Consider the following 27043-nt stretch of genomic DNA (forward strand, 5'->3'; position numbering starts at 1 on the left):
TTGCTTAGAAAAACACATTTTGTGTTTAAGGTTTTTATTTAAATCAAATCTTACAAGGCGTAACAAAAACACGTTCTTATATATTGCATCAATTTTGAGTATGAAGAGGTAACAATATTTAACTATTGAGAAATAAGAAAGCCTTGCATGAATACATATTCATTAATCATTAACATTTCAATTTAAAAGGGGCGGGGTATACGTATGTATTTACTAAGACATAATATAACAGAGACAGGACATACACAGCAGGAGTGCTGAGTTCGGGGGGGGGGACACATTTTGGATTGATGGAATATCAAAGAAAATGCCAATTCCTCATTTATCAGTGGAAATGACAATGGTTTTAGAGTGATGGTGTATCAAAGAGCAGCAGCCCGGGATACAAACAAAATGGCTTGTTTTGTACAGAAGACGACTTAAATGTACCCATAAAAATGGTACTCCACTCCATTCAGATTAAAATGGGGCGCATGGCATAGCTCTACTTTTAGAAATTGTGTTTACAAGAAATCGTATTCTTTCTTAAATCAACCATGGCTTCCCTGAAGGCACACCTGTCAGTGCAGTAGCAAGTCAGTGAAAGTCTTAATTGGACATCCAGTCAATTGGAATTATGAGCAGTTTCCATTTATTTTCTATGTGAAAAATAATTCTATAGCCCAATATATTTAATGTGTCGTAGTTGTTAGTTTTGCAGAATGCATGAAAAAACGAAGCAATGTGATTATAGGCATATAACAATAAATGTTGTCAAGGCAGCAATGAAAAAGGCATGTTTTCACAGGTTTTTCTAGAACTCGATGGTCCCATCATATAACATCAAAATGGAGGCTGGTGTTGCCAATATGACATTATGACTCCGGTGCCTATTTGATGATGCTCTTGAGAATAGAATCCGCATCAGGTGGCTCTGTGGTTTTGAGAGTGCAGAACAGTGCAAGTACATAGTGCGATCATTCGGAAGAGTCGGCTGCATGTGATATAAACGAGCATTCCCATGTGGACCCTACCTTGGAGACGAAAGCAGACTCATTGTTTGGGCTTCAAAGGTCTTTTTATACATTGTGGTTCTGTTTTGTACGTTGATGGCTACCATGAGAGAGTTCAGTCTAGTTGTACAGACCAGCTGATGTAGACGTACACAGTGATACACCAAGTGTTCTGTTCGGATACATTTTCCCTGCATGCGTCACTGTCCTTCCCCTGTTTGGGACTTTGCTTTTTCAAAATTCTCCAATCGTTCAGCCGGATAAGGTCGATTGAGCACCAAATGGAAAATAATCTTAAGCTTTCAAGTGCTGGTGACGGCTGGGACTCCTAAAAGCTGAGCTGTTTAGCGCATTGCTGGAACCACCATATTCTCGAGGGTAGGGTAGAGCAACGGACATTGTTGCAAATGAGCAAAGCAGTAATTGGATCCAGCGGGACCATGGCCTGCTGTTTGCATGAACGCACCTTGCCGAATGGATATGATTGCAGGTGCATTTCATAATCCACACCTATCCCTGTAGTCTTGAAGAGCAGCACTGTGCTTGGCCACTCCATCTGCAGTCATACTACATCTCACTCATACGCCCGTTTTGAACCGACTCCCTCCTTCAGATTGCCTAGAGCCTCTGATACACTTCCCACTATTTCTAACTTCAATTTACTCAGCCGCTCAAGTCATGGCACCTCTCATTGCGTTCCATTGGTTCTGTTTCAGTGAAGAAAATAACCTCATGGTAATTTACTTTGCTGAAATTACCTTGTGCCATTTTTTGTTTCTTATTTAAATGCAGGTTCCCCATATGCCTTACCTGCCCTCTTCCCTACTCTTAACCCCTATACCACCTATCCCTAAAAATATACATACTTTTTGAACGCTATGTGATCATTTCTGCGACATAAATGTTCTCGATGTAATTTTCTTTGATGAAACAACATCACTTCATCTACTTGCCATCATCAGGTGAATCCCCTTCCTGCCACTTCCTCCTTTCCTGTCTTCTTTCTGCACACTCCACCTTCCAGGCACATTGTCATTTTCCCATAATATGTTTCCCTTTTCATCATTATCATTTTTCAATAATAATTTTCCCTTTTCATCATTAGCCACAGTCTCGCAATGTACATCTGCCCTTCTTTCTATGCACCAACTTCCATGTGTTCATCAGTCTGTTTCCTCAGGCATGCTGCCTCCCGTCTCCAGTCTATGGCTGTGGAGTCCTCCCAGTCCCCCGTGCACCTACGTGCATGAAAAGCTGGATACAGAGTGGACAGTGAAGCAAGTCAGCACAGAGCTGTATGGGGCAAATGCAGTGGGTGTGTTGCCTTGAATGTCACTTATCTTCAGCTTAGGCCTGGGACCCATAACCCTTGCCTCACCAGATGTTGTGGACTACAACTCCCAGCATAGTCAATGCTAAGGTATCCTGAATAGTTGAGCACACCTGGAGATCCACAGGTTCTAGGCCCCTCACTTAGGTGATCCACTTCAAACCACCTAGACCATTTCCTATGTAACACTCATATGCATGTATGTTTCCATTGCATATGAAGAGGGAGACGTTGGCTATTTCTGTTGGCTGCGTCGCTTCAAAAGTCCTTCATTGCACTCAAGATCAGATGGAATCATATATGGAGAATTTAGCAATGTGTGCAATTTTATCTGGCCAAATACTTTTCTAGGCTTCTTTATATATGCATGTGCATGCTTATTAATGCTTTCTTTCATTACTAACTCTACCTTTTCTTGCCTTTTTTTTCTTTACTTGCTTCCATCAAGAAATAAAGATTTTAGGCATAGGTAAGCAATTTCCATATGGATCTTATGTGGTAGACTGACTGTTACGCTGAATCTTTAGCACACACCATTTCTTCATGCTTTTATGGAAATGTTCGGTGTCTGCATTCTTTCTGGCTGTAAGGCAAGATTTTCATGGGTATGACCTGAATGAGGCAATGGATGGAGCAGAAAGGAGGTGGGGTGGAGGTCCGGGGGGGGAGCTGTAGTATCATCTGGAGAGAAGTTTGTCCAGGGTAACATAACAATTTGCTCTTTTAGCTACTAGCAAGGTGATTGGGTTTGAAACGGGCTTGCCCACTTGTGTGATGGGTAATACAGTTTCTCATACTTCAATGCATCTAGAATGATCATAGTTAAGTTCCTGTTATGAATTCCAACTACTTGGTGAGTGAACAGTATTAGCATTGTAACACCCAAAGGTCGTAGTTTGTCATTTGTATAGAATTCACTCTTCTCAATACTCTTTTTTGTAAACAAAAATCTATTTGTCAACGTTCCTTAATGCTGAAAGTAGATTTTGGTGCAGGATGAGTTCAATTTGCTAGTACAAACAATATCGGAAAGTGAAATCATTGACTGGGACGGGAGAAGTGTGGGACAGTACATTAGCGCCTCATGGATGGAAGGAGCATTGCAGTTTTGGCGTCGGGCGCACACTGGTAGCACACTGAGCTTTACTAGCCCTCAAGGGGCTTTGATAGTTTCCTGGTATCCTTCAAGCCAATGGAGGTGCTGCTTAAGAAAGGTTTTGGAGGCATTTTGCGTGGGAAAGATGCTGGGATCCTGGGGAGGTGTCCCAGTGCTAGGAATCTAGAAGGGCAACTGATCTAACGCTCCAGCTGGCATCAGGGGTTTAACCCACTGAGTAGATGAGGGAGTGGGGGTGGGGGGATATTGGGGAAATGGGAGAGGGCAGCTGGTTGTGAATCTGGAGATTTATTTCCAATACATGGGCGAGAAAAGATGTGGGCCAATGTGTGCTAAAGTAAGGAACTTTGTATTGCAGGTAAACCGAATTGCATATTTAGTATTCAACGAAACAGCGTACATACCTGAAAATGAATCTGAACAGTTGTTTTATTTACTAAATCATGTTCTAAACTTGAAAAATACATCACAACTCCTCCTTTTGTAATCGCGTACAAGTTAGAAAAGAACAGATTAACAAATGAGTCCCTATGAGTCCCACTGTACCTACCTGCCAGCACCTAGTCCACAGCGCCCTAAAGAAGTCATCTTCCTTAGCTGAACAGCCCAGATCACCCTGTACTCACAATGATGCTCCCCTGGGTCATCTTCATCATGTTCCCTTTCTGTGTCCTGAACAACAATACACCATGCAGCGGAAATAGCTACATATCATTTAGCAACGGACTTGCCAAACTCGGCTGCCCAAGACACAACCCTATCCCCTGTCCCACACCTTTCCTGCCTACCCTATCACCTTTCCCCCATTCTGTCCACAGACATCACACTGCAGAACTCAGCGTTGCATCAGTTATCATTCCAGCTAACAACCCACCCAACATTCCCAGCACTTTTGATAAAAACTACACTGATTCCAGCACCAACCAGCCCAAACCACTAGAACACAGGTCCACAGCCAACCCCGATCTCTCTACCCGCAATAACAGACTTGTCGCTAGACTGCACACCATCACCATACCTACGAAGACGCCTGTAATACCTTTGTCTAAGGCTATTAATAAAAATAGCACTAACACTACATTTCTAAAAGGAGCCCTACTCAATGTCAGATCCCTTGTGGCCCATCCCACAGAAATCGCTGATATCCTCTCAGCAGACCTTGACCTCCTTGCCACCACTGAAACATGGTTACATGAGGCGGAAGGTCCCTACCTAACCCTTGCTATTCTCAATAACTACTCTATCCTTAGAGCAGATAGACCCAACGCTCGAGGAGGAGGTGTTGCATTCATCTTCAAATCCTCACTCGACATCAGATCTATCACCTCCCTTCCATTAGAATCATGCGAACATCTTACCATCAAAATACGAACTACCCCTAAGAGCACAATCACCCTGCACCTAATATATAGACCCCCAGGTCCCACAGGCACCTTCGAGGAAGACATCACCTCTCTAATAGCTGAAAACTCCAAACCTCTTTCACAAAACATCATTTTAGGAGACTTCAATCTAGGTTACAACGACTCCAATGATACTCCTGCCTCTTCTCTCGCCAGTGCCCTATCGGAGCACAACTATACTCAAGTCAACACACTACCGTACCCACCAGAAAGACAGAACCACTGACTTGGTCGTAGCCCACAACTGCAACATCACCTGCAAAGCCCCCCAACCTCTTGTATGGACAGACCATCTCCTCATACCATTTGATATCCGCACTAATAACCCCAATCTCAAACAATGCACCCACGCGCCAGCATGCCTTACCAGAAACAAGCGCAACATTACGGCAGACAACCTCACACCTCTGGTTCTCCCCATCCTAAATTCGCTTCCAGCAACTGCTGACCTTAACCTCCTAGTCAGCACCTACAATGATGCTATGACTAACGCCATTGACGCCGTGGCCCCACTAAAGCTATGTAAAGGCAAACCTAGAGCGCACCTGAATTCTTGGTACACTCCTGAACTCAAAACTCTCAGGAAAGAGAAAGCCAAATTGGAAACCATATGGAAAACAACCCCATCGGCTAAAAATAAAACCAATCTCATGACCATATCCTCCCACTACAAAAAAGAGATCATCCGTACCAAGAAGGAAGCTTACAACATGAGAATAGACAAGGCAGCCTCCTCTGCTAAAGAACTCTTCACCATTTAGTGGGAATTAGAAAACCCCAACCCACCTACAGACACCTGTGTGAAAGACAAACCCTGGTGCACTAGCATCCAAAATGCCCTCACCAACAAAATCACAGGCCTACAAACTAAAATTGAGGCCAAACGACTACAAATCTCCAACAGTAACTCCTCCACCCCTAGCATAACCACCCCCACCAATATTACCTCAGGCTTCACTTTCAAAAAGGTTACTATAACGGAAGTCCAAAAACTGATAGCTTCCCTCAAACCTTCTAATTGCAAAGCGGACAGATGCCCTGCCCAGATCATCAAAGATGCAGCGAGGGACCTATCACCATTCATCTCCAAACATATAAACCTAGCCTTCTCTATTAACTCTATACCCAACCATCTGAAACAGTCATGGGTTCTCCCTCTCCTAAAAAAAACAATCCTAGACCCAGCCATTCCAACTAATTACAGGCCTATCACTACGGTCCCCTTCCTGCTACAAATCCTTGATAGTCGCCTACTTGCACATTCAGGATTACTTGGAGTCCAATCAATTGTTAGGGCTGCGTCAGTCTGGCTTTCGACCTCAACATGGAACAGAAACTGCTCTTGTTGACTGCAAAATTCAGATCGATGACATCAAAGACATAGGTAAAGCGGCCATCCTGCTCCTTCTAGACCTTTCAGCATCCTTCGACCTAGTCGACCATAAAATACTATGCAATCACCTCTCTTCTGCGGCTCACTTCTCCTCTTCAGGCGTCATGTGGATACAATCCTTCTTAGCCAACCGAACCATGAGGGTCTTTTCACCTGCTGCTGCAGCAGACCCCATTCCCATCACTTGCGGTGTCCCACAAGGATCTTGTGTCTCCCCCAACCTTTACAATATCTTTACAAAACCTCTCTTTGACAGGCTGGACCATCTGGGTGTCACCTACACCAACTACGCAGATGACACCCAGATACTCCTCACCATCACTGGCAACTACACTGTTGACGTCACCAGGGTCAACAAAATCTTCTCCATCATTCAAAGCTCCTCCTAGTCGGATCACCCAACAACCTACAGAAACTCAGCCCTGACTACACCAACATCATCATCGATGGTAACACCATCCCCATCGTCAAACATGTGAAAACCCTAGGGTTCTACCTTGATGCCAACTCCAACCTTGCTAAACAAGTCAACATGACCGCCTCAACAACAGCCTACACTGGGAAACTAATTAGAGCCTGCAGACCATTTCTATCCACTAACAGCTGCCTCACACTGGCTAGGGCTCTTATACAATCCAAGCTTGACTATTGCAACAGCCTGTATCTAGGCACCAACCAAGGTATAATCAATAAACTTCAGGTTCTCCAAAACAATGCGCTGCGAGCAGCACTAAACATTCCCAGGAGAGAGCACATCTCCCCATCAGAATTTCTTGTCAATGGCTCTCCATTCAACAAAAAATTGACTTAAAAATTCTCTGCCTCACCTTCAAAGCATGGCGCCCAGATTCTCCTTTAAAAGAGCCGCCGGCTCTAGCTTCATGGTCCTCGCCCCTCAACTCTGGAATACTTTACCATTGAATATCAAATCTACCGAATCATTCCAACAGTTCAGGAAACTAGCCATTGGTTGGCTATTGGATAAAACTAATCCCGAGCGGGTCTAAGACCCTGTCTATTATATCTACTGTACATACCATTCTAATGTTTAATTGTACGCGCTATTATTGTATATTAACTCTAGATGTAGAACTGCATACGCTATATATATATTGTATATTTGTAATGTGTATTTTGTATATGTGTAACCTTTCCTTAAGCGCCCATTTACTCCCGGGTCTGGAGCGCTATATAAATAAAATAAACAAACAAACAAATTAACTTGGACCATGTCTACAGAAGATTGATGCTAATGCAAAACCAGTGCTACTGAAAGTGGCAGGCTTCATAAATGCAAAGTGCTAGGTTGCAATGAACAGAATGCATGCTTCAATTTGCAACTCCTATTGTAAATCACACCTATTGCAACCTCTTGCAAGTTGCAAGGTACCATAGATGGTAAGTGATATTCAAACCTTCCTTTAAGCTCACACACGTGTAAATAGTTTGTCCACTCATGCAGAACATAGTAGAAGGGGGTTCATCGGAGGGTAGTTTACACCATTGCCCTACTATTTCTAAAGGGGGACTCCCTACACATATGCCAAACATGGGACAGGACTGCATGTAACAATGTTAGTCCAGAAAAAGGGTTTCTGGAAAAAGGAATCTGTGGCTGTAGCATGATGTAAGCAAAGAACCTGTGGAACTTAAATGGAGGAAGTCCTAGGAACCTGTGAGAGCGCATATTTATCTGGATGCATTCAGAATTTAAAGGATATATAAAATATTTGTAATAATGAGAACTGAAATCTCTTAGCACACTGAAAGCAGTTTTGCATTTTTTTAAGTGCTTCAGGATCCCCTAGTAAATGAGATAGATATCTTGGCATCACAGCTTTAAAATATTGTATTGACTTTTTCACCCAATAATTTCATAAAATCCATAAATAGATTTCTATGAAAAATAGCATGCAGTCATATCTATCCAGTACAGGAGGATACATTGAATATCCAATGTTAGAGGCCTCCAAAGCGACCAGCATGGTGGAGGTCACGTCCCTCATGCTCAATAGCATGCCTTAGTCTCTCCCCTTCACCACTTGCCCAGCAGCAATATTTAAAGTAATTGCTGTAGTATCATCAATCTGCCTTCACTTCCTAAATGTAATAAACTTTTTTGGAGTACAGCAACTCTAGCCACCTCAGTCAAGCATTAAATAGTCATCCAGTCCATTTAACAAAAAACAAAAAAGCAAGCTAGCCGGTAAATCTTGAATTGTAAATGAATAGCTAACATTCCCACTATCCAAACTACTAGAACGAGTACTGCTAAACCAGTCCAAAAGTTAAATCATAAGCCATGACATCCTGGGCCCCCATCAAGCTAGCTTTGCAGCTCATCATTGTACTGATTCAGGGGTCAAGTCCATGTTAGGTTATGTGAAAGAGCTAGCGCGCAAGGGCAATGTCGGCTCTGTTTTTTTGCTACATCTGACTGCGGCATTTCATACCATTGACTACTTAATTCTAATGAGTAGGCTGCCAAACATAGCAATCAAGAGATCAGCATGGAAGCCGATAAAACAATACGAGGAAATGTCCCCATCAGAATTGCCTAAGTACTATATTTGTAAGTAAATAGTTGCATTAATACCACTAAATGGATAATTCAGAAGGCAAACTCAAATGTATTCAATGTATACTTCATTGAATCAGTAACATTTAATGCGGCAACTTGTTCAAATCAACTAGGTGCATCATTTGATCAGTAAAACAATTTGTTTTATTACTGTACAAAATAAGAGTGCTACCATGCGAAAACATGTATTCAACAATACAACAAAAGAGACACAGTTCAATATAGACAATACGTCATAAAGTGAAAAAACAATATATTCACATGTTGCAGAAAGACGGAATGTGTGCAAAAAGTTGCCTGAATCAACTGTGGGCCATGGCTCAATCCCTGGCCTCCAAGGTCATATAGCTTTCTTACATAGCTCATCTAATCTAAACTTCTGTTATACAAATCCATGAACACATCAATAGAATTGTTGATAAATCAAACATTCCTAGACAAGTCAGTAAGCTAGGACTAAATGTCTTGCATGGTCAATGTCTGGCTTGCATGCAAGATGGTGGATGCTACAGCCACCTGGGAGCAGTGAAGGTTTCGACGAGAAAGATTAATTGTATGCCTTCGTCAGGAACAATAATTCAGAGTGACCCTGTGCAAAACATTAACAGTCCAGAAGTAGGATAGGACTAGAGGATATACTGTGAGTACAATGATTAAAAAGGGACTGGGACATTCTTCCCAGTTCCCTGGTGTATTGGGTGACAGCCCTTCTGTTATCTAGCTGAAGTGGATAAAAGCGTTCTTGAAAGATCATATGCTGGCTGTAGCACTCCCAACATTCCAGTCATATTTTTGTGAATCCGCCTGTTGGTGTTCAACAGGGATATGCAATGTTGTACCATTTTGTACCCCATATATATATTTTGCCAATTGTGTAACTCACACAGTCAGATGGGATTGCACCTCTGAACCATATAGATAAAACACAAATGTTGGTCAAGATGCAAGAAAACTCGGCCATTGGTCCATACAAGTTCATTCTTTGTACGGTTGAGGTGGATGCTTTAAGGGAACACAAACTGAAATGTAATGCTGGAGAAAGGTTTTGCCCACTAGACATTTGGCCTCATCAATCGGGCCCGTGCCCAGCCCCAGATGCCGAGCTTTCACTAGAATCACAGGTCAGAGCAATCTTAAATACTGGATTGTATAATCTGTGTCTGTTTTATTCAATATTTCCATTTTGTCACAAACTGCTTACATTCCAGCAATCTGCGTTAGTTTTCTCCCATCTAAACTACGAAAATATTGTTTCCTTATGCCTATCCGAGTAGTTGTTGGCGAGGTGTACAACTCTAGAATTCATCAGCCTAGATGATTACCAATATCAAGTGGAGAGATTATGTTTAAGATGCCCCAAGTAGGCTTAGTTGGCTTCTTGCGAGACAATGGTTTCCTCTATGCCATACACCAGGCGTTTTTGTGTTCGGGACCAAGTTCTAGAGTGAGAAGCCAGTTCATTATTTCTCAAACCAGTCCTTTCTTCCCAGAGTGTTTTTTCTGTTAAAGCCATTTCAAAGAGCAAGAGTGGGAGGCAGAATAGTCACAGTTCATACCACCAATATGGAGAATAATCGCATGATCATTTGACTTTTAGAAAAACAATTAAAATGTGTTTATTCTTGAAGGTGTACGCCCTATGTTTACCATTTTGTATTTGTTCTCTTAAAAGTCATAAAGCCAACTGGTGGTGGTTTGTATTTTACAAATATCTACTGACGTGTTATGTAGGAGTATGTCGTGGTCAACCATTTAATGCATGTTGTAACAATTTGCGAGAATTCTCCCCAAGGGAAGCCCCCCTCCTTCTGAGGCTAGGGAGGTGAGCCCACTTCGCAACCCCCTCCGTAGGGGTCGAGGCAAGTGGGACCTCACAGAGAGAGACTCCCCTGTGGGGACAAGGACTTGCGTTCCTATGAAGAACTCCCAAAAGAACATCCCGAAATAACCTCCTTGGGAATACCATACAGAGACTTATGTGAAGAGAAAGACCATTTTCTAGTGCCAACAAGAAATGGAGCATGTCACTTTAAATGGAAAGCTCCATTTAACTGGCATGAGGAGGATGGAGCAAAGAGTGACGCCACAACAGGCAGAGAGAGGGAGACAAGAATGTCAGCCAGGGAAGACCCACCGTGAGGTAGTACCTGAGAGGGGAGTAACTGCTCGGATACCGAAAGCAGAGTGATGGACGTGCCGCGTCCTGTAAGCCATAGAGAGTGAGAAGCATATGGTGGTGGCGTGACCACAAAGATTTCGTGGTGAACCGTGGTCCACAAAACAACACATGAAATCACTACATGGTCAAGACCGCCTCGCGTCCCGATACCCAATGAGCTGGATGTCCGTTCAGTAGGAGAGTACCGAGTACGGGAAGTAGAAATAAACTGAGCAGCCGAGAAAATGAGGAACAGAATAAACCCAGAGTGAACGGAGGTCCCAGTGATGACATACCTGAGAATACAAGGTAACTGGGAGACCTCTGACGCTGCTGGGGAATAGTTACGGGACTGCTCACACTCATCCCAGTCAAGTTGACAAAGGTATAACATGGAAACGAAGAACATGGAATGTTGGGAATGAGACAAACCCAAAACCCATCAAATTAAAACTACAGGACAAACACCTGAGGAGGAATATTGAGTGAGATAGGTGTCTAAAGTCAGAGACTATAAAGAAAATGAATATTATGGCATAAACAAAAGAGAAGAATCTCAGAGTGAGGGAGCGTTGCAAAGGCTGGATATAACTACCCTGGGAAAATTGAAAAAATGCCCTTTATTGTAAAAGGAAGGAGGGCAACAGGACTTCCAAAACCATTCATATGAAGCAAGATACATGCACTGGGTGAAAGAGACCAACTGTTGAGAAAGAACAAAAGTATAATAAAATCCTGAGAGTTACACAAATTAATTAAAGTCGTCACAAAATCACCTATTAAGGAGAACCAGGAAGAGGTTTGCAAGAAGCAATGGCTAGGAGAAGGGAGTCATTCTCCTGTCTTTAGTTATTAGAATAAGTGACAGGGCCAGTTAGGATTAGTGTGGACTGTGTACAGATTCTTTGGTACATTGACAGACGACTGACAAGCACCTTAGTTAGTTTGTTAGGTAGGGAACACCCCATAGAAATAAAGAAAGTTGGGCCTCATTCCTATTCTTTAATAAGACTGCTTTGAAATGGCCTCTAAGAGTCTGCATCCTCCTTCTGACCCGCCACATTGTTCAAGAGATGTTGCTCCCCTTGTGAGTGTAATGAAGTTGGAGGCATGGAAGCAGGCAGTGTTCATGGAGTGGTGCTTGTAGAACCAATGTTTGAATCTTTTGTATATGATGTTTGCGAAGAAGTCAACCACAGATATTTAAGGGTTTCTGACCAGAATTGGAGACAGGGTGGCATTTTATTTGTTTACTCGGGATGCAGGTGATCCAAAGTCCTGTGCGGCACGATATAGCTACGGAGGTTGTGGTAGACCAGTGGGTGATCGAGAGAATGTTAGAAACTGGTAAAGGACAAACCCATAAGACATAAATTAGTATGGGCAGGTGTCCTTGTATATCATATTAAGGAGCATAAACGTCAGAATAGAAGATTAATGTTGTAGTAGGTAGAGGGCATATCTGCTAGGTTAAGGAGATGGATCTTAAGTAAGGACTTGAAGGAGTGAATAATAGTACACATTTTAGCATGCGGGGAAGGGAATTCCAGAGAAGGTGAGGGGGGAGGAGGAGTGGAATTTATAGGGAGAACAGGGGTGATGCGTGACAGAGAGATTATGAGGTGAAGATGAATGGAAGGTGCCCCAGCACACATGTCGCCAGAGAGGGTGTTTGTTAACTAGGGAAGCAAGCCAATGCCAGGACTGAAAGACAAGCCATAGAAATGTAACAAGTGATTGGTTTTTCATTGAGAGCCAAAGGCCATGAAGGTGGTGTTTGGAGGTGGCAGCAGAGTGGGGAAAATTGTAGAGGATATTTTCATTGCAGAGATGAGTGGCTTGTCAAGTAGAGGGAGAGGATAGGCTGGCACAGTAGTCCATGTGTCTAAGTACCAAGGTTACATTGAGGGTCTTAGTGGAGTTGAAAGTGAGGGGCAGATTCTCCTGATATTAAGTAGGGTAATCTTTGCTACATTCATGCCATATTGTGGTAAGTTGTCAGAACTCCACATTCTTCTATGTGGGGAAAAGAAGCCAACAGAAACTGGGCTGGTGTGGTTGCTATCCTATAAGCCTCCCATTGGGTGGTTGAGGAGGGATCTCCATTTGCTTGATATTCCTCAGTGATGCAGTAGTATCCCCAAAATATCCATGTTGGTTCCTGGTTTAGAGAACAACCGTTCCCAGGGACCCTTGCTGATGGATCCCACTACCCAGGAACTGGAGCTATTGACAGGGTATGAGTAACAGGAATTGCAGTTCCTGGGAACCTTTGAAAGGCCACAGACTCGGTCAGGTGGATCTGTGGGGGTCTGTTAAGCCGGTGTGCTGCTCTGGCCAGGAGGATGCTCTGTAGATACAGGGGGAACAGTGCCTATTTCCACCTAAACTGGTGGATGGAGCATTGTCAGATGGAGGAGAGGGCCATAGGAGAATGTGATAACTGTTGCATTCTCATCGGCACAACAGCTAATCAGGCCATACCTTCAGAGGTGGATTGGCCTGCAGGAACTCAGATGATTTACCAGTGGGCCGCTGCACCATTGGCATTTGTTGTGTGGTTACCCTGTTTTCCTGTTCTTATTACCGTCTCTCACATGCACCCGCCCTCTTGCTTCCATCTCTCCCACTCCCTCATTTGAAGTCAAGAATTTGACTACAGATTCCATTGTGGTATTCCTCCCTCCTCACAAATGTGTTTAACTCTTTAAATTCACTGTTTGGGACCATTTTTATTCCCCCTAACAAAGTGTAACATAGGGCCACTTGAAAAATATTTCCACTTTTTTGTATTCCCTGCCCACCCCATCTGTGTGTTGGCTGTGCCACAGACCGGGCTACGAGTATCTGTGAAGGCCTGTTGGGCCAGGACGGTACTCCAGCCTAGATATTTTCTGGAGGTGTGGCAAGGGCAACAGTAGCCATCTTAACCCTCCTGCACCGGTGGATGGAGTGGGGACAACTGGAGAGTTCTTATGAGTTGGCTATGAGTGCCTTGCTTGTAGAGAGGTCAACAACTAGTTTGGAATATAGGAGAAAGAGACTAGAACAAAGGAATTCATTGAATGAATGAGATATGCAAGTGGTGGCATGTGTGGGATGCTTTGATAATGTTTTTGGCCAGGATGGGATTCTGCACATGAGCAGCTAGCCAAATGAGAAATACTGGGAATCTAGCCTTGTGAGGTTGGGGAAGGGGTTTAGACGTTCGGAGATGGCTTAGAAGGGAGTGAGTTCTGCAAGAAGCTTGCCGTTGATCGGAAAAGATGCTTCAATGTCCATCACTATAAAAAGGGAGGGATGGGGTGATCATTTAGCAGTAAGTGGGGAGTCTTCAGTGTGCTGGCCAGTTTGCAAGGGTTATTTGAAAGAGATGACATGATTTGAATAGTTGGGAGAGTGTCCAGGAGCAGCAAGAGTTGTCCAAAGAAAGTACTGATCGAGTTAGAAAGGGCAATACTTGAGGTCGAAAGTTGGGTGCTGTCAGGAGGAGTGGATGAAGTCTGAAGGGTGGGCGGGTGGTGGTGTCCATTGTTCTGAGGGTATCTGGTAGTAATGTCCCTATAAATATGGTTGCTGTACATAATGTTGCCGGGAAAAGTTTGTGCTTGACATTGTATACGTGACCATATATATAGGGACGCAGGGAGCGGAGGGAGCCGGGGTTGCGGTGGTGTCCCCCTCTACCCTTGAAAGAAAACATGTTCCATGTAATAATGTCTCTGCAAAAACTGCAATTTATCAGTGAATTATTTGCATGGCGACCTTTTTGCAGGGACATTATTACATGGAACCGTTCTGAGGAGGTATAGATAGAATGTAGTTGGCTTTCACGGCAGCAGGTTTGACTTTTTGCCCAGGTTTCTTAGTATTCAGGGGCTGCTGGTAGGAGATTGGATTCGCCACCCTGCCCAAATAAATGCACATGTTCTGGGCTTTCAGATTGAAGCAGTCTCTGAGCTTTCCTGATCAGAGCGCCCTCTAGCCATTTCTTTTTTTCCCCTCATCCTGCACATTGCTGGACATCTTCTCGAGACGCCTTCATGAACAGTGCTGGCATCTTACCAATCTGTTTTAAATGAATGCTTGCTTCTATTAACATCTTGGCACGATGGACAGCTAATAATGTTCAAAGGGCTCTTTCCCTTTCATCGCTCAGGGGTCATTGAACCTTTTACTTTCAAGAAAGTGGTTCACTTCCCAATGGTACGACTTTAGAAAGGTATTTGGCTGTTGCAAGAACAGACTGCCGGGGTCTTTTCTGCTCAGGGGCCGGCGGCTTGAAAGGCATGGCTCTTTTTTATACGTTTTGGAAAATATTTGAAGTATTCTGTGTTAAATTGGTGTTTTTAATGTAGGTTGTAATTGTTTTGACTGAAAGAGACAAATATGATAACCTTCTCATTATCAAGTAGATTTCTTGCAGCGAGCCATTCTTTTAATTTTTCTAAACAAAAAAAACGAAGGGTTTCTGCTGTGTTATCTTTTGCAGAATTGAAATATGAATAGGCTACCCCATTCCCTATATACATTTGGGACTATAATCATGGCGTTGAAAACGATTCACATTTCTGTATCACCCACCACAAACTGAGACTTCCGGGAGGATAGCTCGGCGGCAACGTGCTCGCCTTGGGAACAAGACGACACGAAGCAACACAGGTTCGATCCCCGAGTCCGTGCTTAGAAACCCCTGGGTATTAAGCGTTTTATAAATATGCAACTAAGACATATTCTGGTAACAGCCCCTCGATGCCCCCGGGCTGTGTGAGAGCTTTAAAAATGCAAATAAATAAATAAATATGGGCATCATTAGCCGTATACATGCATTGTCTAAATGCCACATCTTCACAATGTTTGGGTCATCTACATAATCCCTAATCTTTTATCAGCCTTCGCGATGCAGATGTTTGACTGTTCCTTTAAGAACTTTTCTGGCATAATGTACATTCGTTTTCCTGTAGACAATTACCCAGGGCCTTTTTTTTATTCATAATAGGCCATGGTATTTTTTATTTTAGTGACGCGCTTATTCTAGGAACAATAAAAACCTATAACCTGGTTTGGGATAACAGTTATACTTAAGGTAAATAAACCCTTTTGTGTAATCTTCAATTACAGTTGCTTTTCAGTTCACAGACTAAGGAAAGCGATAACTTGTTAACTTATTTTTGAAAGGCACACAGCTAACACAAGGTAAGTAAAACCTATACACTTTATAAAGGAGCTACCAGCAACCTAAAAGGTAAGTATGACCTAGGCAGCCTTATTCTGGACAGGCTAACAGCAAGTCAGGGGACGCAAGACCCAATTGGTACACTCATACAATTATCCTAACAGGAATAATAAAGTGAAACGAACAGCATTACTTTTGGAAAAAGGGAGACCCAATTCACAGGTGAGTAAGTTAACTCTTCGCATACTTTCTGTTAGAATGGCATAGCAGTTTCTAAGGGAAGTAAGACTTTGAGAATACTTGTTTAAGAAGGCACAGAGCTTAATCAAGGTAACTACATCCTATATATACCTTTCAGAGTGGCAAAACGTATATAAGGTAAGTAATAACCTTTTGTAACTATACACTCTTGAGAGTTTAAAGTTACCAAGTAACTCATTCACAAGTAAGTAAACATTTCTACACTTGTTTTACTTTTCAAGGGAGACCCCTTAAAGTATCCATCCCTTCCCAATTCTAGTACATGAGTTCTCTCAGAGGCAGAATACGGACCCTAGTGTTCTAGGAGCCAGCTGTAGGCAGGCTAAAATAGGGCTCAGTTGCAGGCAAAGTTCAGAGTTCCAGAGGAAGACTGTTTAAACAAGCAAGTAGTTTACTTCCGAGTTACTTCAGGGTCCAGGAACTTCAGAGAAGGCACGCTAGGAGGATTCCAGCAGTGGGCCTAGGTGAACTGGACGAGAGACCCCCTAATCACAGAAAATACCCCAAAACTACGCATGAATAACAAGAGACTTAAGGTAAGTAAATACCCAAGCCGGCACAGTACCTCAGCACAAAAGAAGATTCTGCAGCAGGAGAACTTCAGGATCTGCAGCCAAAAACCTGTTTGTTGACTTCCTTCATCAAGAAGACAGAAAACCGTGAATTGGAAGGGCTTCTGCAGCAAGGTTCACATGGAAGGCTCTAGACAAGGTTTTCCACATGGCTGGATGTGGCACCTTTTTTCAGGAGAACAGAAGACGACAGAATATCGCTGGTCGAAATTCTCATTGTTTGCAAGGTCCAGCACTCAGGTGAGGGGACTTTTCTGACTCAATTCAAGTCTCTGGAGGTCCAGCAAGATGCCCACAAAGCTTCAGCAAGATTCCGAATTCGGAAGACCATGCACCGCACAGTGGCTCGAGGTCCCAGGGTTTTGGGCTAGGTTGCAGCACGATGTAGGTTGGCTCAAAGTGCAGGTCTTCTTGAGTCTAGTGGGTCTCACCAGGGTCTGAGCCGGGGTCATAATTTTCGGAGTCCCCATGTCGATTGGAAAGAAGGTTAACAGCAGGCTCTGCTTACACCGCAGGCTCTCCGGTCGCTAGACATAGTTTAAGCTACAAATTCTTCATCATCCTCTTCGGTTTTGATTCAGTGGTCGACTACCTCCTCAGCTTCCTGGATTAGACTTTTATAACGGAACAAAGCCTATCAAACAGCCTTGCAACATCCAAACTTAGGGTGTTTCCAATCCTTTCAGGACAGCCAGCCTCCCAGTTTGAACTAGATTCACACACTTCGACTGGAAGACAAAGGAAAGCAGAGTTTTGGACTGCCCGCTTCCTGCCTTCATAGACACTCTGGAGCCTGGGTGGGGAGTCCACACTCCCTCTATAGATAAAAATCACACAAAGGAAAAAATTGTGAAAAAAGACCAGGGCCATTTTGGTAAAATGGGCACCTATGGGTGCCTTTACCGGGCTGTGAAAGCAGCCCATGGTAAAGGTGCACCAAATTAAGAAAAAGGTTCAGTGCCACCAGCCATTAAAGGTAAGTTTGTCCTGTTACATGTTAAATGAGAAAGGGGGGACTCGATATCTCCCTAGCTCTACACATAAGGTGGGGGTGCTGGTCTCACCTAATGAAATATAAAAGGCATCCAAAGATTGTTTCTACCCTTGGGAACTGTAGTTATCACAAGGTTAGCCAATGAAAGTTAAAAGGGGAGCCCCTAGGGCAGCCCAGCCTCAATAGGCACTTATTGCCAATATGTTTTCAAAGAGGATACATTTTAAAAGACATTATGGTGAGTCTCAAAAATGACATCCATAAAAAGAGTAAAAGATTCTGTGAGTGTAGGAAAAGGTTCCCACTCAGAGGGATAAGGAAAAATAATCCACCAGTGAAAGCAAAATGTTCTGGGTTTATCATTGCTATGTAAATCTTACCTCTATGAAAATCTAACCTAACAGTGACCAGTCTGCACATGTAGGGTTTAGGCCAGGTATTCTGGCAGTACAACAACACAGAAGACCAACTAATTCCATACTATTTTTGGAGCAGGCTATGTTTTTCCCAAATTATGTTTGCTAAGCCGCTTATTTATTCAAGCATAGTCTACCTCCTTGTAAGAATGCATTATATATAACTATTCCAGCTTTTGATATGTCTGAAGAATGTGCCTGCATGTTTCAGATGACAGAATAATGTGGTGGTATGCAGAGTGGGCCTCGGGTGAATACAATCTGTTTCTAGCACTGAACGCCATCAGTCACAGTAGTCCACCAACTGACTCACCTTTATGCCTCCAAAAAATACTCGCATACCCATTAAGAGCAGGAACATAGTGGGGGTGCACCCCAGGGGCTGCTCATTCCCGAGCAAAGCCTCCCCCAAAGCTCATTTTCTCTCAGTTGCCACTATTCATGCTGTTGCTGTGAGAGAGAAGGTGAGCCGGCCATGTGGCTACAGCGAGGGTAGGTGATTGGTCGGGGCTGGTGATGCCCATGCCACCACGCATGATGTGTTGTAGCACTGCATCCTCTAGTTAGTTAGCATCTTCACTTTCTGGTATTGCAGAGACTACCCTTGAGGGGCCTGAACTGCCGATATTCAATGCATACGTTTGTGAAGTACGGAGGTCAACGATAGTCAAGGAATCATGACCTTGGGTTTGCGTCCACTGCTATCAAATTGTCCATTTGCTCGATTTAGCATTATTATAATTGTTCTTTTATTACGCCCTTAATACCAGAGATTGGTTTCTAAGCACAGGATCGGGATTCAAACCTGTGTTGTGCTGCGTTGTCTTGCTTCCAAGATAAACGCGTTGCCCCTGAGCTATCCCCCTCTGCCCCCTCACCACAGATGGACTCACTCTTTACCTTGTATTGAAGTTTGTAAATGGACACAATTGCATTCAGTTGGGCATTTTTGATTGTACTACACAAAAGGGTACTTGTTTTCTTTTTAACCTATTCTTGAAATGTATCACCGAGATGTTAATCCAGTGGAGACTGTGTGCCTGTAACTTGTTTTGAGACCTAAATTGAGATGTGCAATATCTACTCGCAGCTGCTCCTAATGATTTTAGCTGCGCCTCCCTTATTGCTTTATATGGTGGGTGCGATTTACAACTACTCTTCACATTGTTGCTTGGGGTGATGTTCATCTCATGTAGTGTTCTCAGGTATTTGGTCGTTTTGCGTTCATAAATTGGCTTGCAGGCCATCTTCCTTTTCCCTGTGGTTCGCTAGATACCATACATTGATTCACACTGGATGAAATGTGACTGCTTGGAGTGGCTGCTCAAAATGTTGGTGTATTGTAGAGCCTGCAAGTAAGGCAAGGCCTGCTCTTCAAAAGCTAGATATCATGAAAGAGGAGTGAGCAACTGAAGAAGGCATTTAACTGCTGAAACCACGCCGGTGCACTGATGGTGGCCCTGTGCCACCGGAAAAAAGAAGGCAGGCGCATAGCTGCTGCGTGTGATCGCTGAAAGGAAATGTTGTATTTTTATTAAACTCATTAGGATCGAAACTGCTTTGGATCTCTTCAGCTGCCTGCAAGAGAAGGCCAGCTGAGAGTCCCCTGGACTCAAACGACCTCATTGGAATTCCAGGCGTCGTCTGCCTCTTATGAAATAGGCCATGAATCATAACTGCGGAAGTAGAGGTTGCTCCGGTGCCATCCGCTGTTCGAAAATAGTCCCTACTCGTATTATTTACTTTCCCTCGCTCATGCAGCAGAGGCACCAGCTTGCTATAATGGATGGAAAAGTCGCTAGCGTTTTTGTTACGCTGGTCTGTACTAACAACACACATCCACACATTGCGAGTACAGCCGGCTGGAGTGATACCAAATGCCCTCGTATCATTCAACAACAGATTTTTAAAACAATACGCCTACATTGTTGCCAAACATGGCCCATTCCAATCTGTAGGTGCTTATGCAGTCCTGTTTTTTTTTTTGCATTCTGGGACTTGTAGTCCGAGTTTTATAATGGGGAAAGTGGAACTACAAGTCCCAGATTGCAAAGAAAAAATCAGGACTGCATAAGCACCTAGAGATTGGAATGGGTCATCTTGGCAACTATGCTCCTAGTAACTTGAATTGAGTGGAGCGTTCCTTGTTTGGCAATATTAGCATGAGACAGCTGTGGTCGCAGAGTAATATAATTTTCATATTCTTTTTTATGATTGTATCCTTGGCGTCCTATTTTATACTGCAATATTTACTTTATTCCACAGCAGTAATCTGGCTCACAGGTACTACCTGGCGACGGATCCCGTCACAGGAGATTTGTATGTTTCCGATACAAACACCCGCAAGATTTATCGCCCAAAATCGCTGCTTGGCACCAAAGACTTGACAAAGAATGCAGAAGTGATCGCGGGTACGGGAGAGCAGTGTACGCCATTTGATGAGGCAAGATGTGGCGAAGGCGGCAAGGCTGTGGAGGCAACACTCACGACTCCAAAAGGTAAGACCACTATGGGATGGGATTATTCCACATGTGTAGTCTTGCCGCCCCCCCCCCCCCAGCGCCCCCCAATGTGGCAGGTGACTATTGTACGGTACGTTTTCACTCCAGTGGCCTTCCATGACACAGCTGTTGACATTTTCGACTGACTAGGGATATTTCTATGGTCACTGAACCAAACTCCTTTTGGGATGATGCCAAGCAATGAATTCTTGCCAATACACAGCAAAGATCTTAGAAGCAGATCATAGTTGTGACAGTATGGGAATTGTAAGGGCTACTTTTACGAATAGGCCTAGTTCATTTGGCCGCAAGGATCCCAAACCAGATGAACTGCCATGTTCTAGCCAAACCAGTGGTCGCCAGTCTATATAGTGGTGCCGCGTGTTCAGAAATGAACACCTTTTCAGAAATGAATTGAACAGTTCTTTCCCAGGTTTCAAATGCTGTGAATTCGTTCCATTTGAAGAATCTCCATTTTTTGTTTTGGATAAAAAAAGAAGGGATCCCTAGCTGCACTGCTCGCACATGTTTATTACTTTTTCCCTCCACTTTCGCCAGTGGCATTACTGCTTAACTCATACTCTAGGGTCTGCTTGCATTTTCTGCCTTGCATTATTGCAGGTACAGAAAACTCTTCCAACGCTACCCATTTTTCACATGGTGCGAGTACTGTTACTGATGAACGACCGCCCCGGTATCCTGTCCCTACAATCATTTCGGTTTAAAAGATCTGGTAAAACTGGTGTAGTATTTTCAACTGTGAATATGTAGGAGTGTTGCAGGGCTGTGAAAACCCATATCATGTCATTAAAAAAAAAAAAATGAAAAAATCCCATTTATAGGTGTGATGAAATCCATATTGTAATATCCTCCCCTCGATTTCAGTTTTTCCTCTCCTTAGTTGAGTTGTGTGTGTCGGAGTACTGTAGCAATGGGTGTTATTTCCTCATTAGTAGTTGTAGGACGATTTTCATGCCATAGTAAGCAGTTAATCACTGATAAGAATGTGCTGGCGCACAGAGGCCTGCTAAGGAAGCCCTTGACCTCTAACCTGCATGGAACGTTGGTACACACTACAACTTAAACACTACTTCACAAAGCTGCTAGAGCAAGCACACAAATCTGGACTTGCACGTGCCTCGGGAAAATGCTCAGACTGGAGCCTCTTTTGTGCCTATTTTTTGTCGGTTTGGGGAATAAAAAAGTTCCTTGTTTCTCTACTCAAGCGCATATTTCTTTTTCCCTTTTTCTGAGAATGAAAATGGACACACTTAGGGCCTGATTCACAGAAGTGTTTTATAATGGCGCAATGCCACTGGAAAACATTCTGTGAATCAGGCCCCAAGCATTTCTGGACCTTGAGGTTCCTCAATCTCCACTCCCTGCCATAGAGGGCGCATTTAATGCTAATAACACAATTCACTGTGTTGGGTATTAGCGGCTATTAACATCCCGTAATAAGCCCCGTCTGCACTCACGGCCGAGAACTTCAAAAGGCTCAAATCATCGTGTGTTATTAAGAGCAAACGCAGTGCTTCATATAGAGCCAAGATGTGTAAAGACACGTTCATAGTTTCGGTGGGTCAGAAGCTGTTGTCTTTCTTGACTTTGGGACGATGGCAGAGTATTTTGTGGTGTAAAATGTTTATACTATATGGTGTTGGTAAAGAGTAGTTTATAAACCTCGAATTTCCAACAATTCCTTTTTGTGACATATGTTGCCCCTGCCTGAATGACAGCTAAATAGTAACCATTGCAGAAAAGCCTACCAGATGTAAGAACATGGGTAAACGTGTGTAGGTGTCATCTCTCCAAAAGAGAACATGTACCTTGTAGGCTTGATGTGCCGATTGTCTGTATGAAGAGCTCAGAGCCCGTTTCCTCTGTAATTGATTGTTTGTGCTTTAGTATGGCGACGTTTCTACCCAACGCTTCAAGCAAGCCATTGTGCTGTCCAACTCTAGTAATCCACTCATCAGGAAGTGGTAACCCAATGGACAGTATTTCAGCTAGAGTATTGGACGCATTGCCACCCGCCTCCGGCTAATAATAGTCATTTGACACTGTGTTGGTCTAATAATAAAAATGCCCTTCAAGTGTAAGAAAACTAATACTGTTCTTTTCTTTCGAAACAAGGAATCGCCGTTGATAAGAATGGATTAATTTATTTTGTCGACGGAAAGGTGATTCGAAAAGTAGATCAAAATGGGATTATCTCGACGCTTCTCGGCTCCAACGACTTGACCTCAGCACGGCCTTTAACCTGTGATACCAGCATGCATATCAGCGAGGTAAGAAAAACAACATGAAAAAGCTGCCACAGTAGCTAATGCTCGTAAATTTGCTGATCGCCCTTCTGAAATTACACAAGTCACCGGTGGTGTACCTTTCTGATTACATGAACAGATTGCATGAGCGCAGCATTGGCAATTACCACACAGAAACATTGACACTATCATTATGACCCTGATAGGATAGTTAGCCGCCATAATAATGTCCCTGCCGTAGCAGACACATTAGCCTCGAGTAATTGCCATGCGGGTATTCTTGGCTCTACACGGAGTCCCGTACATTGCTGTGTATGTATGTATGCTCAAAGAGCTCTGGTAGTCGGGAGAACGGAGTCACACAGGATCTAGCGTAAATGCAAATGTAGACAGACCTGAACAGCAGAGGCTGCGTAATACAAATAAATAGCCTGGGGAATTTGGAACTGGATAGCCTGTTATTGACAGATTTACCAAAGAGAAATATGCATGAGTTTGCCATTCATGCTCATTTTCTGACCGCCATCTCAGTCGCTCGGGACATACTGATCGCGTTTTTTGCGTACAGTAGTACACTGATTTCCAGGATAAAAGGGGAGTTGTCCCTGTTACTGCTTGTGCTCTCAAATTAAACGCGAGGTTCCTTTGCATGTCATGACGTATTGAATACATCTGGGCAGCATTTCCAATTTTCCAACGTTGCACACCTATGTTTCTTATATGTATGATATGATATTTTATTTATATCGCGCTCGTACACAAGTGTTAGATTGGCAACTGGCGAACTTCGCGTTTTGGAATTATCGCTCGGTTTCCTTAGTTTGATTTCACTTTTCCAACGTGTAGCATTTTCATGTAAATAATGTAATCAAAATACAGAGCTGCAATTTCCGTTAATAATTATCAAATATTTCTTTGTGCAGGTTCGTCTGGAATGGCCCACTGACTTGGCTATCAATCCAATGGATAACTCTATTTACGTCCTGGACAACAATGTCATTTTGCAGATCAGTGAAAATCGGCAGGTCCGTATTGCTGCTGGGAGGCCAATGTACTGCCAGGTTCCCGGCGTGGAGTACTCGGTCGGGAAACATGCTGTTCAAACGACACTGGAATCTGCCACTGCCATCTCAGTGTCCTACAGTGGGGTCCTTTACATTACGGAAACTGATGAAAAGAAGATTAACCGAATAAGACAAGTTACAACAGACGGCGAGATCTCATTGCTCGCCGGGATCCCTTCGGAATGTGACTGCAAAAATGATGCCAATTGTGACTGTTACCAAACTGGGGAGGGATATGCCAAAGATGCCAAACTGAATGCGCCATCGTCACTGGCTGCATCTCCAGAGGGCACGTTGTACATCGCAGACCTTGCAAATATAAGAATAAGAGCGGTTTCAAAAAACAAGCCACTGTTGAATTCCATGAATTACTATGAAGTGGCTTCCCCAACTGATCAAGAGCTCTACATCTTTGATGTCAATGGTACCCACCAGTACACTCTGAGCCTCGTCACAGGAGACTATATATACAACTTCAGCTACAGTAATGATAACGACATCACTGCGGTGACAGATAGCAATGGAAATACACTACGCATCAGACGGGACCCCAACCGGATGCCTGTAAGAATTGTGTCTCCAGATAATCAAGTCATATGGTTGACTATTGGGACCAATGGCTGTTTAAAAAGCATGACGGCTCAAGGGCAGGAGCTGGTGCTCTTTACGTACCATGGCAACAGCGGTCTACTAGCAACAAAAAGTGATGAAACTGGCTGGACCACTTTCTTTGAGTAAGTATTGAAATCATACTAAGCTGTTATTTTTCCTATACAAGGTCAATGCAAATGTTTTATTAATATGAGAACTACCTTAGTCTTTGATAACAATATGGTTTGGCCTGCACGGTTTGCAAGGTGTTCCTAAAATGTGTGCTTTCCATAAGTAAAACGCGACCAGTTGATGGGTCCAGTAACTATGTTTAGTAATGATGGAAGCATTTCCTACATGGTAAAAAAAAAATAGAATGATGCCCATAAAAGGTGGTTCTTGGTACAAAGTTGAAAACAAGTTTGAAAAAATTAAGTATGAAAATTAAAGTGGGCTAATCATACCGACATGTTTAAAAAAAATAAGTTTAAGTTTCAATATAAACTGCACTATAAGTCTAAAAGGAAACTACAGGAAATTAAGTGAAGGGGGGGGTGGGTGGAGATGGTCAGTACCCCGAGCCTCCTTAAAATGTTAGACAAACGTTAGAAAGAATGGTAGGAGTGTGAAGGTTGTTGTGTAACTTGGGGCTATAGGGTCGTCCAACCCTCACCCCTATAAAATGTGGCACAAAAAAGATAAGCTGGAGAGCACATATTCGTGAATAGGAAGGGGTGCAGAAGAAAAAGCAATTCAAAGAAAACATAGTTATTGATAGAAGGAAGAAAATCAAATTGCGAACTACAATTCAGAGAAATCTAGGGAAAGCCTGTATTTATAATCGCCGGATTCAATCAAATATGTTCAAGCTTAGATGGCATCACCCTATAGATTCTGCACTGAAGATATATCATTGGAAAACGGAACTGCCTTCTGGCTGATGTTTTTTCAGCCAGTGCTTTTTTTATGCACCCGGAAATAATTGTGTTCTTTACATTCAAGCAACTTTTTCATTCAATTATTCGTCTCATACGTCAAATATTTTATAGAAGGTAAGTGAATGAACCTGTTAAGTGTTCCATGGAGTGACTAGACTAAGAGGCGTCTTTTGGTCAAAAGTCTTGCTTTAAGCCCATGATTCCATATGCAAATTCATGAAATAGCAAATAAACCACCACACTTACCTGCCCGTGCCCCCACTCACCCTCCCCTTATTTGCACTGTCTGAGGGGCTTTGGGCAGGTCAGCTCTCCCTTCTTTGTGTCTATACACCCAATAAATAGTGTTCAAATGTTTGAACCGTTCATATCTAACTGATGAGCAATTGCTTCTTGCCCTCCCAAACCTGAACAAATCCAATTCAATGATTTCAGATCAGGGGTTATGCAAACAGTGATACAAATGTCAGTTCCTTTTAGAACATGTATTATTTTCTCCAACACCCTCTTTGTTTACCACAGTGCTATCCAAACTTGTTTAGGCTGAGACCCCGTTGAGTAAAGTTCCTGCTTGCCGCACCTAAATGCCACAACTACTCATGTTTCCTATTAAAAGTAGTTGCTGTGCTTCCTTTTGTAGAGGTTTTCATCCCCTGGACATCTATAGGGCCCCTCTAGAGAGCCCAACCCCAACAGTTTGAAGACCACTGGTTTAGCAGGAAGTAGGAGCTAAATATTCAGTGCCGTCCTTAATGAATTCAATGAGGGTGTATATGTTTTATGGTTTCTCCAGAAGCACTAGCTTCATCGGAAATAGGGTCATCGAAAATAAACAGTAAACCGGTTACTGTCCTTGTAACATTTGGTGTGGGCTTCCAATAGGAAAGCCAAATGCTGGCCTGACCACCTGGTATGCAGTAGCATTCCTTCCCATAACAGTTTATGGGTATGTTTCTTTGCAGATGTGGATTAAGATGTGTCGACCCCCTACCTCCCATCCAAGACTAAATTCAGCCTCATCGGTCTGTCCGCTAAAAATCAACTTGTCCAATAATGGATCAATGATATGCACCTAGAAGGTTTTGATGAACAAGTGTCCAACTCAACAAAATCCTTAGACTTCTCCATTGACAACAGCCTGTCCTTCCAGAAATACACAGCCAAAAAGGCCCACACAGCTTTGCTCTGAATTTCTGCCCATCAAAAAATCAAACCCTTTATCCCGTAGCAAGTCTTCCCGATCACAGTGCAGGGCCTTGTGGTCGCACACATCAATCGGGAAAATGCTC

At 43.2% G+C, this 27043-nt stretch overlaps 1 protein-coding gene across 16 annotated transcripts in view; it reads left to right on the plus strand.

The window, feature by feature from the left end:
- TENM3 (teneurin transmembrane protein 3) overlaps nucleotides 1-27043 on the plus strand; it is a 1347981-nt gene that overhangs the window by 1273145 nt on the left and 47793 nt on the right. For 13 of the 16 annotated variants that reach the window (XM_069631455.1, XM_069631457.1, XM_069631459.1 and 10 more), the window contains 4 exons: nucleotides 2771-2791; nucleotides 20659-20891; nucleotides 23031-23185; nucleotides 24085-24959. In XM_069631455.1, coding sequence (XP_069487556.1) covers nucleotides 2771-2791; nucleotides 20659-20891; nucleotides 23031-23185; nucleotides 24085-24959 — 1284 coding nt within the window. The remainder of the gene's footprint in view (nucleotides 1-2770; nucleotides 2792-20658; nucleotides 20892-23030; nucleotides 23186-24084; nucleotides 24960-27043) is intronic. The other 3 variants (XM_069631458.1, XM_069631460.1, XM_069631464.1) reach the window with 1 other exon arrangement.

The sequence above is a fragment of the Ambystoma mexicanum genome, chromosome 6q (assembly GCF_040938575.1).
Source record: "Ambystoma mexicanum isolate Mex_15411 chromosome 6q, UKY_AmexF1_1, whole genome shotgun sequence".
NCBI lineage: Eukaryota > Metazoa > Chordata > Amphibia > Caudata > Ambystomatidae > Ambystoma > Ambystoma mexicanum.